At 36.1% G+C, this 16,285-nt stretch overlaps 2 protein-coding genes across 2 annotated transcripts; both read right to left on the bottom strand.

The window, feature by feature from the left end:
• Positions 1-74: 74 nt before the first annotated feature.
• Positions 75-5,362, bottom strand: LOC129188750 (5-hydroxytryptamine receptor 3A-like). Its single transcript, XM_054789707.1, has 8 exons — positions 5,231-5,362; positions 5,014-5,058; positions 4,819-4,928; positions 3,243-3,412; positions 3,007-3,167; positions 2,725-2,935; positions 390-665; positions 75-313 (listed from the first exon to the last, which is right to left on the bottom strand). Exons 1-8 carry the CDS (start codon positions 5,330-5,332, stop codon positions 96-98), a joined length of 1,293 nt encoding a protein of 430 aa, XP_054645682.1. The 5' UTR covers positions 5,333-5,362; the 3' UTR covers positions 75-95.
• A 3,618-nt stretch (positions 5,363-8,980) lies between these two features.
• LOC129188948 (5-hydroxytryptamine receptor 3E-like) lies at positions 8,981-15,174 on the bottom strand. Its single transcript, XM_054790109.1, has 8 exons — positions 14,929-15,174; positions 14,801-14,845; positions 14,600-14,706; positions 13,005-13,174; positions 12,046-12,209; positions 10,526-10,736; positions 9,377-9,539; positions 8,981-9,281 (listed from the first exon to the last, which is right to left on the bottom strand). The coding sequence occupies exons 1-8, from the start codon at positions 15,172-15,174 to the stop codon at positions 8,981-8,983; spliced, it is 1,407 nt and encodes a 468-aa protein (XP_054646084.1).
• Between the last annotated feature and the right edge of the window lie 1,111 nt (positions 15,175-16,285).

Here is a 16,285-nt window from a genome sequence, read left to right as displayed (position 1 = left end):
CCCCAAATGTCCTTCACAGTCATGAAGTCCTAACGTGGCGGCGGCCCCCTGCTTTTGATCCTAGCGTGGCGTCGCGGTGAGCTGAAAGGATTAGTCTAGACGTGGCTGATCCAGACGCACCACATGGAGATGATGACCACGGCGTAGCAGGAGATGAGCAGCAGGTAGATGCGGAAGAGCAGGAAGTCCAGGACGTACCCCACGTGACACCATCGCTCGTGTAGCTCGCTCTCCTTCTGCGCGGAGATGACGTGAGCACGAAGCTCGCTCAGGTGCTGACAGATTTGTTGGAGCTGGGCCACCGCAGCCGTGCCTGGTACGACCCGTAAGTGTACGTCACGATGCGTTTGCAGTCTACACGGTATTTGCTTTGCTTTAAGCGTGCTTACCCTCATTGCTGGTTGGATTCTGGGCGGATGTCCTCCTGGCGGGTTGGGTGAGTGCACCTTGACCTTCCGAAGGCTTGTCATGAGTGACAGAGGGCGGCCGGCCGTCCTCGCGCCAGCGGTAACAGATGAGGTTGGCGATGTGTTTCAGGACCACCACCCTCACCCAGTGTGGAACTTCTTGGTGTTTCATGGAGTTGTTGTGGAGAACATTGGTGATGATGACCGTCTCCAGCAGACTGATCACCATGAGGGCCAGACACACGGAGAAATAAATACCTGCCAGGACACGGGGAGGACAGGACACAGGACACAGGACACAGGGAGGACAGGTCACAGGTCACAGAACACAGGACACAGGGAGGACAGGTCACAGGTCACAGGTCACAGGACACAGGACACAGGACACAGGACACACAGTGATGAGACGACAACATTTCCAGTAGTATTTCACATGAGCTCATTCTTAGCTCTGCAAAGCAGCCAGGAGATGACCGTACCTAAGTCATTGCTGTTGGTACATGTTGGTACCAGTCAAAATTAAAGACCCGTTTGTCAAGAATTAAAAAAAAAACAAAAAACAATTTCACCATAAATTGTAACTTATTTCCTCAAAAGTACAACTTATTTTTCTCAAAAATACAATGTTAAAAAATACTATGTTTTTCCACGTTTTTTTTTTTTTTTTTTTACAAAAAATACTTCCCCCCCACCACAAAGTATAAAACAGAAAAATGTATGTTTTTCAAGAATAAAGTCACATTTTTCATACGTTTTTTAATCTTAACAGAATTATGTAAAATAGATTTTTTTTTCACCAAAAAATCACAAAAACCCACATTTCACCAAAAAATGCAGCTTTACTCGGCCAAAAACATACAACCCCCCCACACACTTTTTTCAAATATATTTTTGAGAAAAATATTTGTCTGTATTTGAAATTCAAATTTTGCATTTTTCAAGCAATTAAGTCATATTTTTGGGGGGGGGAAAGCAGTCATCGCATTACAATATAAAAATGGAATGAGGACAACTTTTTTCCATAAAAATGTAACTTTTTTTCCCAATTTTGTAATTTTTTTTTTTTACAAAAAATGCATTTTTTTGTCACAAGTAATACAATCTTTTTTTTTTTACAAAAAATACTTCCCCCCCACCACAAAGTATAAAACAGAAAAATGTATGTTTTTCAAGAATAAAGTCACATTTTTCATACGTTTTTTAATCTTAACAGAATTATGTAAAATAGATTTTTTTTTCACCAAAAAATCACAAAAACCCACATTTCACCAAAAAATGCAGCTTTACTCGGCCAAAAACATACAACCCCCCCACACACTTTTTTCAAATATATTTTTGAGAAAAATATTTGTCTGTATTTGAAATTCAAATTTTGCATTTTTCAAGCAATTAAGTCATATTTTTGGGGGGGGAAAGCAGTCATCGCATTACAATATAAAAATGGAATGAGGACAACTTTTTTCCATAAAAATGTAACTTTTTTTCCCAATTTTGTAATTTTTTTTTTTTACAAAAAATGCATTTTTTTGTCACAAGTAATACAATCTTTATTCCACAAAGAATAAAACTTTTTTTTAAATAACCCCCCCATAAAAAAACACTTTAATCAAAAAATATATTATTTTATTACTTGTATTTTTTAATTTAAAAAATTGTAATCTTACCAGAATTATGTAATATTTTTTGCAAACATTTATATTAAATTAAATATTAAAATTAATATTAAAATAAATATTTGCATTGAGTCAGTTGTTCAGGGAAAATTCAGGGAAAATCTTATAGGAATTAAGGTTTTTTATTGGGGGTGTGGGGTTAATTACAATATCTAAATGGAATTTGGACAAAAATGCAAAAATGTCTTCACCAAAAAGTACAACTTTACCTGCCCAAAAAATATAACTATTTTTCCCACCAAAAATAAAATACTTTTTTTTTCCCACAAAGACGTCCAACCTTAACCGCCCCCCAAAAAAATGAAGTCATAAATGTACAAGAACAAAATATATGTTGCATGCGAAAGCATTTTTTAAAATTAAATAAAAATGTAGTCTAAGCAGATTTAATTAATATATTTTTTAGAAAAATATTAGCTTATATTTGAGAATTTTTTATTTTTATTTTTCAAGGAAAAAGTTATATTTTTTTGGGGGGGGGGGGCGGGGCGCGACAAGAATTTCATTTCAAAATGAAATGAAAATGCAATATCATATACCGCCCAGGAAATACTCTCTATCCATACTTTCCGAAAAAGCACTTTCAGTTTTCAAGGAAAAGCGACTAACGCAAGTGAGTTTTGGTTGCCGATTATTCAAATGACCTATGATGGGCGTTCCGTTGGCGGTGCTGGGCAGCAGGTCGTTCATGATGAGCAGGAAGACGGTGTATCCCAGGATGAGGGTCATCTTGAAGGAGGCCCGGTCCACACTGTGGGGCGGCAGGTAGAAGGACAGGATGTCGATGAGCATGAGGAAGGAGCTGGGGATCAGCAGGTTGACCACGTAGAGCACGGGGCGTCGCTTTATCACCACCTGTGGAAAAGGAAGAAAGATTTGAAAGGGGAAAGCTCCTCGAATAATTCAGAGAAGCTGACTCGCTCAACCCAGAAAGTGATGATGTCCCATTCGTCAATCCCAAACCGCAGGATGGAGGTCTCTCCCAGTATCTCCACCAGTTCCCACTCGCCGCTGGTTTCCAGGTACCGCTTTGAGTTTCCAGACATCTCTTTAAAGGTCAGCGCCGGACCCACCCTCACATCACGTACTGGGCACACAGAAACCACGGACTGGAACATGGTGGCCCTCGGCTCCCCTTGCACTACAACAAGTCTTTTGTTACCGGTGTGCATGTAGGAGCCGAAGGTAAAAGTGCAATTCTGCACGTCAAAAGGGAAACTGAAGATCTCCAGGTTGCAGGCTGAGACCAGACGCAGCATCCTGTCCCAGCGAATGTGGCCCGTGTGGTTGACGTAGACGTACGGGCACGCTTGGGACACGTCGTCATCCACGCTGCAACGTACAAGTGAGTGGGCAGAAATGATAATCATACTGTATATTTATTCACAAATAATTCTTCTTTTGTTTTCATCTGTTATGCTCTTGTCTAACTCATTTAGACATTAAATCTGTATCCTAAAAGAGTAGCTTTTCTTACACAAAAACCCCAACTTTTTCCCCACAAAACCATTTTTTTTCTCAAGAATAAACTCATTTTTTTTCTTGTAATTGTTTTTTGAATAAACATTTTTTTAAAGTCATATATTTTTGAGAGCAATATTTGCTTATATTGAGAAAAAGACATTTTTCAAGGAAAATCATGTTTTGGGGGGGAAACAGTTATCACATTGCAATATCAATTTGGACAAAAATACAACTTTTTTTTTTTTACAAAAAAATTGACTTTTTTCCGCAAAAAATGTGACTTTTGTCCATGAAAACATTAAACTTTTTTCCTCCAAAAAATGTAACTTCTTTTCCCCAAAATATTTTATGCTCTTATCTAATTTTGACAATAAATCTGTATCCTTTTTTTCCACCAACAAGTACAACTTTCCCCAGCCCCCAAAATAAACTTTTTTTCCCCACAAAAATTTTTACGTTTTTTTTTCACTAAAAATACTTAAAAAAAAAATAAAGTCATGAACAAACAAGAACAAAGTCATATTTTTCTTGTAATTGTGTTTTCATTAAAAAAATGTAAGTCATATATTTTTGACAGCAATATCTGCTTATACGTATTTTTCAAGGAAAAGTCATATGGGGGGGGGGGCAGTCATCACATTGCAAATTCGTAGCAGAATTTCAACAAAAAACTTTTTTCACCAAAAACATTAAACTTTTTTCCACCACAAAGTACAACCCCACAAAATGTGACTTTTTTTTCATAAAAAAGATTTTTTTTCACAGAAAATATAATTTTTTTCACAAAAAATGTTACTTTTCTACAATTTTTTAAAATTTTTTTTCTACAAAAAAGTAACTTTTTTCCACAAAAAAGGTAACTTTTTAAAAAAAAATTTTTAATTAATTTTTTTTTTTTTTTACAAAAAATGTTACTTTTTTCCACAAAAAAAGGTAACTTTTTTTCACAAAAATGTGACTTTTTTCCCACTAAAATGTGACTTTTTTTCACAAAAAATGAAAGTGTTTTCCACAAAAAAGGTAACTTTTCGCCACAAAAAATTTTACTTTTTTCCGCCAAAAAAATTTGACTCTTTTTCCACAAAAAAGTAACTTTTTTCCCCACAAAAAGTGTTTCTTTTTCCACAAAAAAATTACGTTTTTTTTTTCCACAAAAAAATTACGTTTTTTTTTTCCACAAAAAAAGGCAACTTTTTTCCCTACAAAAAAGTGTGACTCCCAAATATTTCATGCTCATATCTACCTAATTTTTTACAATAAATCTGTTTCCTTACAACTCATAGACGATGATATCCGGGGACCAGAGTTTCTTGACAGGGAGAGAAATCCTGGTGACTCCATCACACTGGTCAGGCTCCCAAAGGAGGAACTCATGGTTCCAGTACTGCAGGTAATTAACCAAGCATAACACATTCATACATGCACTCTTATTGTGTGTGATCGGCATCATTTCATGGACTCCCGCTCACCAGTCTTAGCCACAGGAACGTGGTAAGTATCTGGGTCTTCTCGTTCTGAAAAGCAGTAAAAAGAAGGCTGGCGGTCAGCTCCAATTGCTGCTCTTAATGTGATAATCAGACTGCTCATTAACGAGCCAGCGCAGCATCTTCCTGTCTGATTAGTTAGTGGACATATTTAGCACTCGAGTCAGATTGTAGGAGCTGAAATCCCGACGTGTGAACTCACCACCCCGAGTATGGCATACAGCGTGAAGGAGATGTTAGTCACAGTGGGATTGCTGAGATTCACCACTGGACGGAAGGCTTGCAGGTCAAAAACAGCCTGCATGGACGCATGGGATGGACCGCTCTCCCCTTCCTCACACAACAGCTTGCTGTCACACTGTGATGCTGCAAAAACGGTCATCAATGACAAACCAGTAGACAGGAACGCGCGAAGCTGGGAATGATGCTGCATAAGCAAGTGTAAGTAAGTAAAGCCATGGAAACACAATGGGAACAACTTTTAGGGCAACAATGGAAAAGAAAAAAAGGTCCTAAACAGTCATAGTCTGCTGAGAATAAAATCATCACAAAATTCTTGAGGAAAAAAAAATGTATACAAAAAAATGTACTTTAATTTATTTCTGTATTTATTTTTAGAAAGGTTGCATGTTTTTGATAAAAACTCAAGAAAAACAAGGAAAATATTTTTAACCTCAAGAGAATAAAGTAAAAAAGAAAAGATACGTCTTATTTTATATTTATATTTTTAAAAACCAAAAATAGTCATATTTTTCTTGAGAATTTTTTTTTATCTTACTTACTTTTGTCTTAAATAAAACAATAGAATTATAGAATAACTAGAATAATATTTGTCATATTTTTACTTAAAAAAACATATAAAATTGCAATAGTTGTATATATTTGGAAAAATACAACTTTATGACCTTATTTTTCTAAGTTTCCAAAAATATGTACAAACCATTAAAAAAGATTAAATTGGAATTTTGACAGTACATTTTATTATTTAATTTTTTTATTAGTTTTTTTCAAGAATCAAATTAAAAGAGCACAAGAGCAGTCTTTTTTTTTTTAGCAAAATAAATTTGTATTTGTCAAAAATAAAATACATTTTAGTTTTTGTTTTAAAAACATTCTGACTTTATTCTTATTGAATATGTTTTCTTCTTGTTGGTTAAGTCGACTGACTTGCAGTAAGTATCCTAAGACACCGTAAGCCACCACAGGCAAAGCAGCATTCATATTAGTAGACGCTAATGGCTGCTATGCAGTTCTAGTACTATCTTACGTGAAATATCTCAGTCGCGGAGCTAAAACACGATGCAGGCAGAAAAAAAGCTGTTACCTGTAATTAATAATAAGGTTGAGATGAGGTAGGCTTGGTGATGCATCAAAGGCATGCTGGATGCTTCTCTCTGTCAGACGACAACGAATGTTAGAGTGAAAGAAAACAACGGGCGCCGATCAAGTAGACCGTTAGACAGCTCACATCGCGCACACACTTTCATCATGACAGGAGCATCACATGACATCTCAGGAGACGACCTCAACTCCTCACAACGAGCTCACCGCTTCACTGCTGTCCACAACGGCAGCGACGTAAGTGGGTTGCACCGTGATAGTAAAGTATAAGATGTTGCTATGAGCAGCTGCGTCTCCGTCGCAAACAAGCACCCACGTGTTGTTCAACACCTCCAATAACCGTTCAGCCGTTTTAGTTTCCAACACCTTCACTTGTGGGACTTACAATTCAGGCTGCTCAAGTCTGTACTCTTACAGTATGTACGACTAGGACGATTATTAGGGCTACGTTGGAAAGAAAATAATCTGATATTTCAAGAATAAAGTTGACATTTACGAGAAAGAAAGTCTTACATTTACGACAATAAAGTCGTAAATTTATGAGAAAAAAGTCGTACATTTACGAGAAAAAAGTACGGCTTTTATACATTTCCGACAATAGAGTCGTAAATTTATGAGAAAAAAAATTGTAATACGAGAAAAGTTGGAAATTTACGAGAAAAAATGGTCAATTTATGAGAATAAAGTCGTAATTGTAAGACAAATAAGTTGTAAATTTACAGGAATACAGCCGTAAATCTATGTGAACACAGCTGTAAATTTATTACAACAAAGTTGTACATTTATGAGAAAAAAGTCATAAAAAAAGTCGCAAATTTACGGGAATAAAGTTGTAAATTTACAAGAAAAAAGGTTGTAAATTTATGAGAATAAAGTCGTAAATGTAAGACAAATAAGTTATAAATTTACGAGAAAAAAAGTCGTAAATCTATGACAAAAAAGTTGTAAATTTACGGGAATACAGCCGTAAATCTGTGTGAATACAGCTGTAAATTTATGACAACAAAGTTGTAAATTTACGAGAAAAAAGTCATAAATTTTTTAGAACAAAGTCATAAATGTAAGAGAGAAACAGTCGCACATTTACGGGAATAAAGCAGTAAATTTATGAGAATAAAGTCGCAAATTTATGAAAATAAAGTTGTAAATGTAAGAGAGAAAGAAAGTTGTACATTCACGATTGAAAAATGTGTAAATGTATGAGAGAATGTCAGAAACTTACAAGGATATCGTCGTAAATTTATGAGGAAAAAACCAGTAAATTTACAGGAATAAAGCAGTAAATTTACAAGAATAATGTTGTAAATTTATGAAAAAAAAGTCATAAATTGAATAGAATAAAACTGTAAGTTTACAGGAATAAAGCCGTAAATGTACGCAAATAAAGTAGTAAATTTACCAAAAAAGTAGTACATTTACGGGAATAAAGCCATAAATTAAAAAAAAAAAAGTTGTTTTTAATTTTTTTATGAGAATGAAGTCATAATTCTAAGAGAAAAAGGATTTAAAAAAAATCTTAACAAAGTAAAGAATAAAGTAAAGAATATAATTAATGCAACAAGACAGAAGTTTTAATTTTTCAGGGATAAAGTCGTATTTTTATGAGATTAATGTTAACATAAGAACATACTGTAATGTTATAAGCATAAAGTCAAAATATTACAAGAATAACAGAACTTTTTTACAAAAATAAAGTCAAACTATTATGAGAAAAAAGTACATTTTAATGTCATATTTTAATATTACCAGGAAAAATGTGCAATGGTCAAGAAAGTTGTACATTTAACAGAATAAAGTCTTAATTTTATGATTTTGAAGTTAGAAAATGAAGTGAGGAAAGAAAGTGTAACGTTACAAGAGAGCGACTTGAACTGTAACATTCAAAGAAATGATTGTAATATTCGAAGAATAACATCGAAATCCCTGAAAAAGAAGAATAAAGTCGCAATGTAATGAGAAAAAAGTCATCATTTAAAGTCGGAATATCACAGTGAAAAAATTTACCAGAATTAAGTCAAAATATTACATGATTTAAAAAAACTTTATTTTCCGAGAACATAGTTTAAATTTTACAAGAAAATTTTTTATAGTTTTCTGAAAATACAGCATTATAAATATTACAGCAACGCACGCTCTAATATTATGAGAATCAAATCAAAATATTACAAGAAAAACAACTTTTTAAAAATGAGAATAAAGTCAAAATATTATGTGGAAAAAGTGCTATTTTAATGAAAATAAATAAACCACAATGAAGTCCTGATTTTCCTGATCCGAAATTTGGAATAGGAGAAAAAAAGATATATGAAAAAATGTGTAATATTGCAAGACAAAAACTGTAACTAATATTTGAAGACAAAATTGAAACTTAAGAATATTAAAAAATGATTTTTGTTCAAATAATGTCAATCACTGAGTGGTCCTTGAGGCTCATGATGTGATCCAATTACATGGACAGTATTGATCTCCATGCAATAAGTGGCATCCGATCTTACATTCAAAACAGCACAACAGATTCAATTGAACGCCAGTTGGCTTTATTACTTGATGAAATGGACTCAATGAAGTGCAACCTGCTCATGCACACTTACACAGTGAAGTGTAAACGCAATCATGTTGTGTTGTTTGAGTTGACCCACATGACGATGATGGTGAGGAAGCAGACAGATATGAAGAGGATGTAGATGCCAAACAGCAGGCGGTCTATGATGAAGCCCACCTGGATCCACTCCTCCGCGCTCGGGCTGCCGTTCAGCTCCCGCTCCACCTGCAGGCGGATGACGCGCAGGTCCCTCCCCAGCCTCCTCAGCTCCTGCAGGGCCTTGCCCTCCTTTCTCGGTGCCCCACCCTCGCCTGCTCTTTCACCGTCTTTGGCGTCCATTTCTGTTGTAGAGGAGGAGGAGTTGCGTCGTCTTGCAGGTTTAACGCGCTTCTTTTGTCTTCAGGTTTGTAAAAGTTCTTACCCAGCGTGGCAGGATTTAGGATGACCCGGCACGGTTGTGCGGGCTTTGGAGGAAGCAGCACCAGGCGGCCCATGATGTGGAGGACCGTCAGTCGCAGCCACCGAGGAACCGGTGAGTAGCGGGAAGAACTGTGCAGGAGGTTGGTGATGACGACCGTCTCCAGCAGACTCGCTACCATCAGAGCCAAGCAGAGGGACAGGAACACGTCTGTCATGGCAACACATACTCACTGTCATATTTAGGCAGGTAAAAGGTGTTCTTCTTGAACAATGTGGCTTTCAGGGGCACACGGAAAAGCACAAAAATGAAAATAGTGTCATAAAACTATGAGGAAAAATAGCTCCAGTATTAAAGTAGTCATATAGCATTGAATACGTTTTGATATTGCAAGAAAGACATTTTAAAAGAATAAAGTCATAATACAATATTTTAAAAATTACAAGAAAAAACGTCAACTTTGTGAAGAAAACATAATATTCCAAAAATAAAGTCAAGATACATGAAAAAACGAAAATGGTTTTCATTTTATGAGAATAAAGTGGGAATATTATGATGAAAAAAATATTATTACAAAAATGACGTAAAAATATTACAAGAAAAAGATAATCATCTTCCAAAAATAAAGTCCCAATTTCAAAGTCAAAATATTACACACTGATATATGATCAGAATAAAGTCAAACTATTCCCAGAAAAAAGTAACATTTTTGTGACAAAGTTGTTTAATATGAACAGAAAAAATTGTAACAATGCAAGTTTAAAGTAAAAATATGACAAGAAATTTTTTTTTTACGAGAATTACGTTAAGAGAAAATACATTGTAATTACCCCAGAAATATACCCCTAATTTTGTTATCTTGAATTTGGAATATTAGGACAAAAACAATGTGTCAAGTTACCAGAAAAAACCCTGTAATATTCACAGAAAACACTGTGATATTATAAGAATGAAGTCAAAATATTACAAGGGAAAAAAAACTACATTTCCTGTGTATACAGAAACACAAGAAAATAAGTAATAATAAGCCCTAATTTTGTATGTATGTATGTATGACACTGACATCCACTCACAATCGCAACTTTATCCTCCTAATAGTTCCACTTTTTTCCTCAGAGTGTGTTTTGTGGCATTTCTACCAACAATTCAGAGTGAAATATATCAAGTTAAGTCGTGACAGTTGGATGCAAAGGTACTTATGAGGGGTATGGTGTTTCCAGTGATGGGCAGCAGGTCGTTCATGATGAGCAGGAAGACGGTGTAGCCCAGGATGAGGGTCATCTTGAACAAGGAGCGGTCCACTTTCTGAGGAGGCAGCAGGAAGCTGAAGAGGTCCACCGTGATGAGGAAGCAGCTGGGCAGCAACAGGTTGACCACGTACATTGTAGACCTGCGTCGCACTGAGATCTGTTGCAGACCGTGTCGTGAGTATTAGGGCCTCATTGGAAAAAAAATCATCTGAGATTAGGAGAATAAAGTCAATTTACAAGCATAGAGTTGGAAATTTGGGAGAAAAAAGTAGTAAATTTAGGTGAATGAAGTCGTAAATTTATGACAAAAAAGTTGTAAGAAAAAACTTCGGAATATTACGAGAATATAATCGTAAAGTTACGAGAAAAAAGTAGTAAATTGACGAGAATAAAGTTGTAAACTTATGAGAAAAAAGTCGGACATTTAGGAAAAAAAAGTCGTAATATTATGAGAAAAAAGTCGTAGTATTACGAGAATAAAGTCGTAAATTTATGAGAAAAAAGTTGTGACTTCATGAGAAAAAGTAGTGAATTGATGAGAATAAAGTCGTAAATGTAGGAGAAAAAAAGTCGTAATATTACGAGAATAAAGTCATCCATTTTCGAGAAAAAGTCTCAAATTTACGAGAAAAAAGTGGTACATTTACGGGAAAAAAAGTTGTGAATTTACGAGGACAAAAGTAGTCAATTTATGAGAATAAAGTTTTAAATTTACGAGAAAAAAAGTTGTGAATTTATGAGAAAAAAGTAGTAGATTTACGAGAATAAAGTCGTAAACTTATGAGAAAAATTGGTACATTACGAGAAAAAAAGTTGTAATATTATGAGAACAAAGTCGTAAATTGACAAGAAAAAAAGGTGTACATTTACAAGAATAAAGTCGTAAATTTACAAAAAATGTTCCTGTAAATTTATGACTTTATTCTCGTCGTGAAAAAAGTTGTGAATTCACGAGAAAAAAAGTAGTCAATTTATGAGAATAAAGTTGCAAACGTACGAGAAAAAAAAGTGTTACATTTATGAGAAAATCTTAATATTATGAGAAAAAATTAGCAAATTTACGAGAATAATGTTGTCAACGTACGAGAATAAAGCCGTGAATTTATGAGAATAAAGTAGTAATATTTTAGTTGTCATGGTGTCATACGTGTCAGACGGAAAATAGAGCATAGCTTTTCAGGAAGAAAGGAAAATTTCCTCTTGCTTCAGCCAAGCTTTTATTTACACCTTTTTTTCTCTTAAATATACAACTTTATTCTTGTAGTATTAAGATTTTTTTTCCTCATAAACTTACGACTGTATTCTTGTAATTTTACGACATTTTTAATGTAAATTCATGACTTTATTCCTGTAAATGTACGACTTTATTCTCAAAATCTCAGATCATTTTTTTTCAGTGTGGCTCAATACTCATAATTCAGAGCGCTGCTTGCAATGAAAATAAAACAGGAAAAGTACGTCCTTACAAAGAAGCGAAGCTCTTCGTAAATGTCGCCATCCGAAGTCGGTAGTTGCTTTTTTGACGATGACATTCCAATCAGCTCCCACTCACCCACGGTTGTCATCATTTCTTTGGAATATTCAAATATTTTCTCTGTTGCAATTGTTTGGCCGAGCTGTATAGCAGATACTGGGGAGGGAAAAAAACACATTGAACGGTGTTTATTCAACTACAGTATTGTTGCTGTCGCCTGTCACGATCCAAAAAGACAACAAAATAAGCAGGTTCCAATAATAAGGTTAGCTCAAACGAAACTGATATGACCGTTTTTTATGACCGAATAACGTTGTAATTTACTATTACGAGAACAATTAGTAATACAACTTTACTATTTTAAAGTACAACTACAAAGTTATCAGTATTAAATATTAAATCATAAGTTTTACGCGAATGATGTGATTATGTTACCAGAATCTTATAAAGTCCTAATTTTGTGATCTTAAATTATAAATAAATATTAAATAACATTTTTTTTTCTAATCTTACTGGAAAAATGTTAAAATATTACAATACCAAAGTCAGAATTTTATCACAACAAAGCAAAGCAACAAATATTCCTGCCTTAAAATGGGAACTGTTGAGGATGTTGTCAACTTAGACTTAATATAACAGTTCTAAACCAAAAAAATAGTTCCAAAAAAATCTCTATAGCGGCCTAGACACAAATATGAATGTTAAAAGGATTATTAGAGGCACAATAAAGATGGGAAACAAAATATCTTACCAGAATAAAGTCACAATATTACCATGCAAAACCTCCAGTGGACACAATGATAAGAATTTTGGATTTTAATATTTTCCAGGGGATGTTTACACTCAACACATTCACAAAAAAACTATACAATACAAAGGCAGCATGCAGTTGCTATAATACTATAAACACAAATACAGCAAAACAAAAGCTGATGCGGTGTTAGTACTTACTCCGATGCAGGTAGGAGTTGAAGGTTAAGGTGCAGTTCTGGATGTCAAATGGAAAGGTGTAGATGTCGAGCCTACAGGAGCTGACCACTCTGACAGGCCGAGCGTCCAGCACTGTGCCGACGTGATACAGATACGTGTACAAGGACTTTGGAGCCTTGTTCCTCTCCATACTGCGGGAAAACCACAACACTCAAATTCTTTCTTTTTTTGTACTTAACGTGAATTCCGGTGTATAAGCCGCACCCACTACATTTAGAGGGAAAACCAGATTTGTACACATATAAGCTGCACTGGTGTGTCCACAATCTTAAAATATTGTGGCACACACGAGTCTGTGAGGACCAGGCAGCTCTTTATTTGACAGGAGCCAATCATGAGCTATGAAAAAACTCAATGACAAGCTTGTCAACCCATTGGAAATTGCACAATACTCAATAGAGCAGTCTGACTCACGGTGTCGTCTTACAAGAGTTCTAGAGTTCTGAGGGAGGACTGGAAACAGAGTGTGGATCTGGCAACAACCATAATCTGCATCTTCTTCTGCTTCTCAAGGTAAACTAGCCGACTACTAAATTTACTCTTATTAATAATGTTAAATATGGATCGAACCCCACTTCTTCACGAAAGTCTAAAATGTTATCTTTTAGTTTTTCCCAGTTTCATGGACTGGTTACACATTTTAAGATCGGGGCCTTGTGTATGAACATCATTGAACACGAGCTCAAGAGACATGATCTGTGGCAAGAGGAACTTCAAAGGAAGAAGAAGGCCTATATCCTTTTCAATCACGATACAGACGAAACATCCTCTTAAAAAAAACACAACAATGTGTGTCAGTATTGCTTGGAGAAATGTGTTCAATGGCTACAATTAAAACATCGCCATTAAACTCATCACACACCAACTCAACACTCAAAAGGTGTCCCTCAGAAACATACAAACATGTAACAATACAATTTAAAAAAAATCAGCTACATTTTAAAGTTTTCCCATAGTGCATTTTGCTTGAGCAACATATTTCATTGGCGGACAAGCAGCATAGAAAATGTATGGATGATGCAGAAATGCTGCCTCTGTCCACCAGAGGGAGCCAGAGGAGCTGGGAGCTCAGAGCCCAGAGGGAGGCTGATGTCACTTCAGCGCCCCAATGAATGTGTTGCTCAGACGCAATGCATTATGGGAAAACATGTTTGTATATTTATCAGGTACACCTTTTGAATTGCTGTGTGATGAGTTTAGTGTTCTTAGTTAGATGACACCGCGAGTAAGGCTGTTATGTTGTTATACTGTTATACATAATGACCTCCTGCGATTCCCAATGGGTTGACAAGCTCATCGTGAGTTCAATTACAGCTCGTGATCGGCTCCTGACGAAGACAGAGCTACCATTTCCTGACAATTTTGCGAGCGGCACAGCATTTAAACAATTAGTAGTAGTTCTGAACTAAAGGTGATGTCACGAGATTTGAACATAGCCATAAATTAGCCGCAGGGTTCAACTTTAAGAAAAAAGTAGCGGCTTACACACCGGAAATTACAGTAAATTATTCCAAATTGCTAATTATTGTGGCTCCTCCATTGTTGCGGCGACTTACAACTCATTGATGACCACATCGGGTATCCACAGCAGTTTTCTCGGGACAATGATCTGCTCGGCACCGCACTCGCTTGGGTCCCAGCTAACAAACTCATTTCTCCACGTCTGCAACTCCACAAAAAGTCCTGTCAGTGTTATGCATATTTGATGTTATCACAGCCTTTTCAGTTGTAAAGAAACTTAAAAAGTGCTGACTCACAAGGTATTGCAGGATGTACGTTGTGAGGATCTGCGCCTTTTCATCCTATAGAAAAACAAATGAAGGCCATCAGGATGCTGTTCGAGAGCAGTCATGACCTTGTTTGTAACAAATGATTTGTCCCTTACCACGCCCAGGATGCCCACCAGGATGAAGTCGATCTGGACATAAGTGATGGTTGAAATGTTCACGACGGGTCGAATGGAGCTGAGGTTAAAAACCGGCCTGAGAGCCTCCAGCAGGGCGAGGGAATCAGGGCGAGAGCAGTTCTGCATGATGGAGGTGCATGATCCTGTACACCAGGAGGAAGGACTTGCAACAATCAGGTGAGTCAGCAAGGAGAAACTGTTGTGCCACTCTAAAGGTCCAAACATGCTCTATAGAAGACACTTTGTTTTTGCATTCTTCAGCTCTTCTTCTGCACCACTGTAATAATCATCCAACCACTCACACTTTCTCAGTTACACATTCACAATGATTCCGTTGATGTCTGATAATATCAACCGAACGCTAAAGTTTTGCCTCCGTTTTCCTACACTAGCTCAGTTTTTGTACAGTATTGCATGCAGCAAACTAGTCCGTTTGTCCTGTACTGTGTCATTCTGTGAAATCAAGTGTCCAAACAAAGCACCCGACGTTTTGCTGACTCGCTGTTTTTTTTGAGTGCGACTCCTTAAATAATTCGCCATGGGGCCAAAGAAAGTTGTGAACGCCAGCACTGTGATAAAGAAGTTGAGCAACACTACTGAATTCGACACTACTGAAGTCCACATCAACGATAATTTCCATCCATTCATCATTTATATTGCTTTCTGCGTCTTAAACTAGAATTATTCTCTATGAAATGTATTTTTGTTACTGTTTTTGGGTGTGCACATCTTTAAGATGTGCACACAGTGGCTTCCTGTTCAGTGCAAAACAAGCTTAAAAATAAGAACATGTCTTACCGTGCACGAGGAGAGAGATGAAGATGAAGAGAAGCGCAGAAGACTTGACTTTCTGCGGGCAGCACTAAAAACATTAACAGCGGGTCAAAAGTGTGTGTTGTGTTGGTGGTGAGAGTTAGTGTGCACTGTGCTCCCGTGCAAATATTTATGTATTATACATACAGTGGTGTGAAAAAGTGTTTGCCCCCTTCCTGATTTATTTTTTTTGCATGTTTGTCACGCTTAATTGTTTCAGATCATCAAACAAATGTAAATATTAGTCAACGACAACACAACTGAACACAAAATGCAGTTTTTAAATGAAACATTTTATTATTAAGGGAAAAAAAAATCCAAACCAACATGGCCCTGTGTGAAAAATTGATTGCTCCCCTGTTAAAACATAACTTAACTGAGATGAATTGAGATCTATCAGTGTAGAAAAGGTTATAAAGCCATTTCTAAAGCTTTGGGACTCCAGCGAACCACAGTGAGAGCCATTATCCACACATGGTGAAAACATGGAACAGTGGTGAACCTTCCAAGGAGTGGTCGGCCA

The sequence above is a fragment of the Dunckerocampus dactyliophorus genome, chromosome 10 (assembly GCF_027744805.1).
Source record: "Dunckerocampus dactyliophorus isolate RoL2022-P2 chromosome 10, RoL_Ddac_1.1, whole genome shotgun sequence".
Classification (NCBI taxonomy): domain Eukaryota; kingdom Metazoa; phylum Chordata; class Actinopteri; order Syngnathiformes; family Syngnathidae; genus Dunckerocampus; species Dunckerocampus dactyliophorus.
This window is presented reverse-complemented; position numbering and strand designations above follow the sequence as displayed.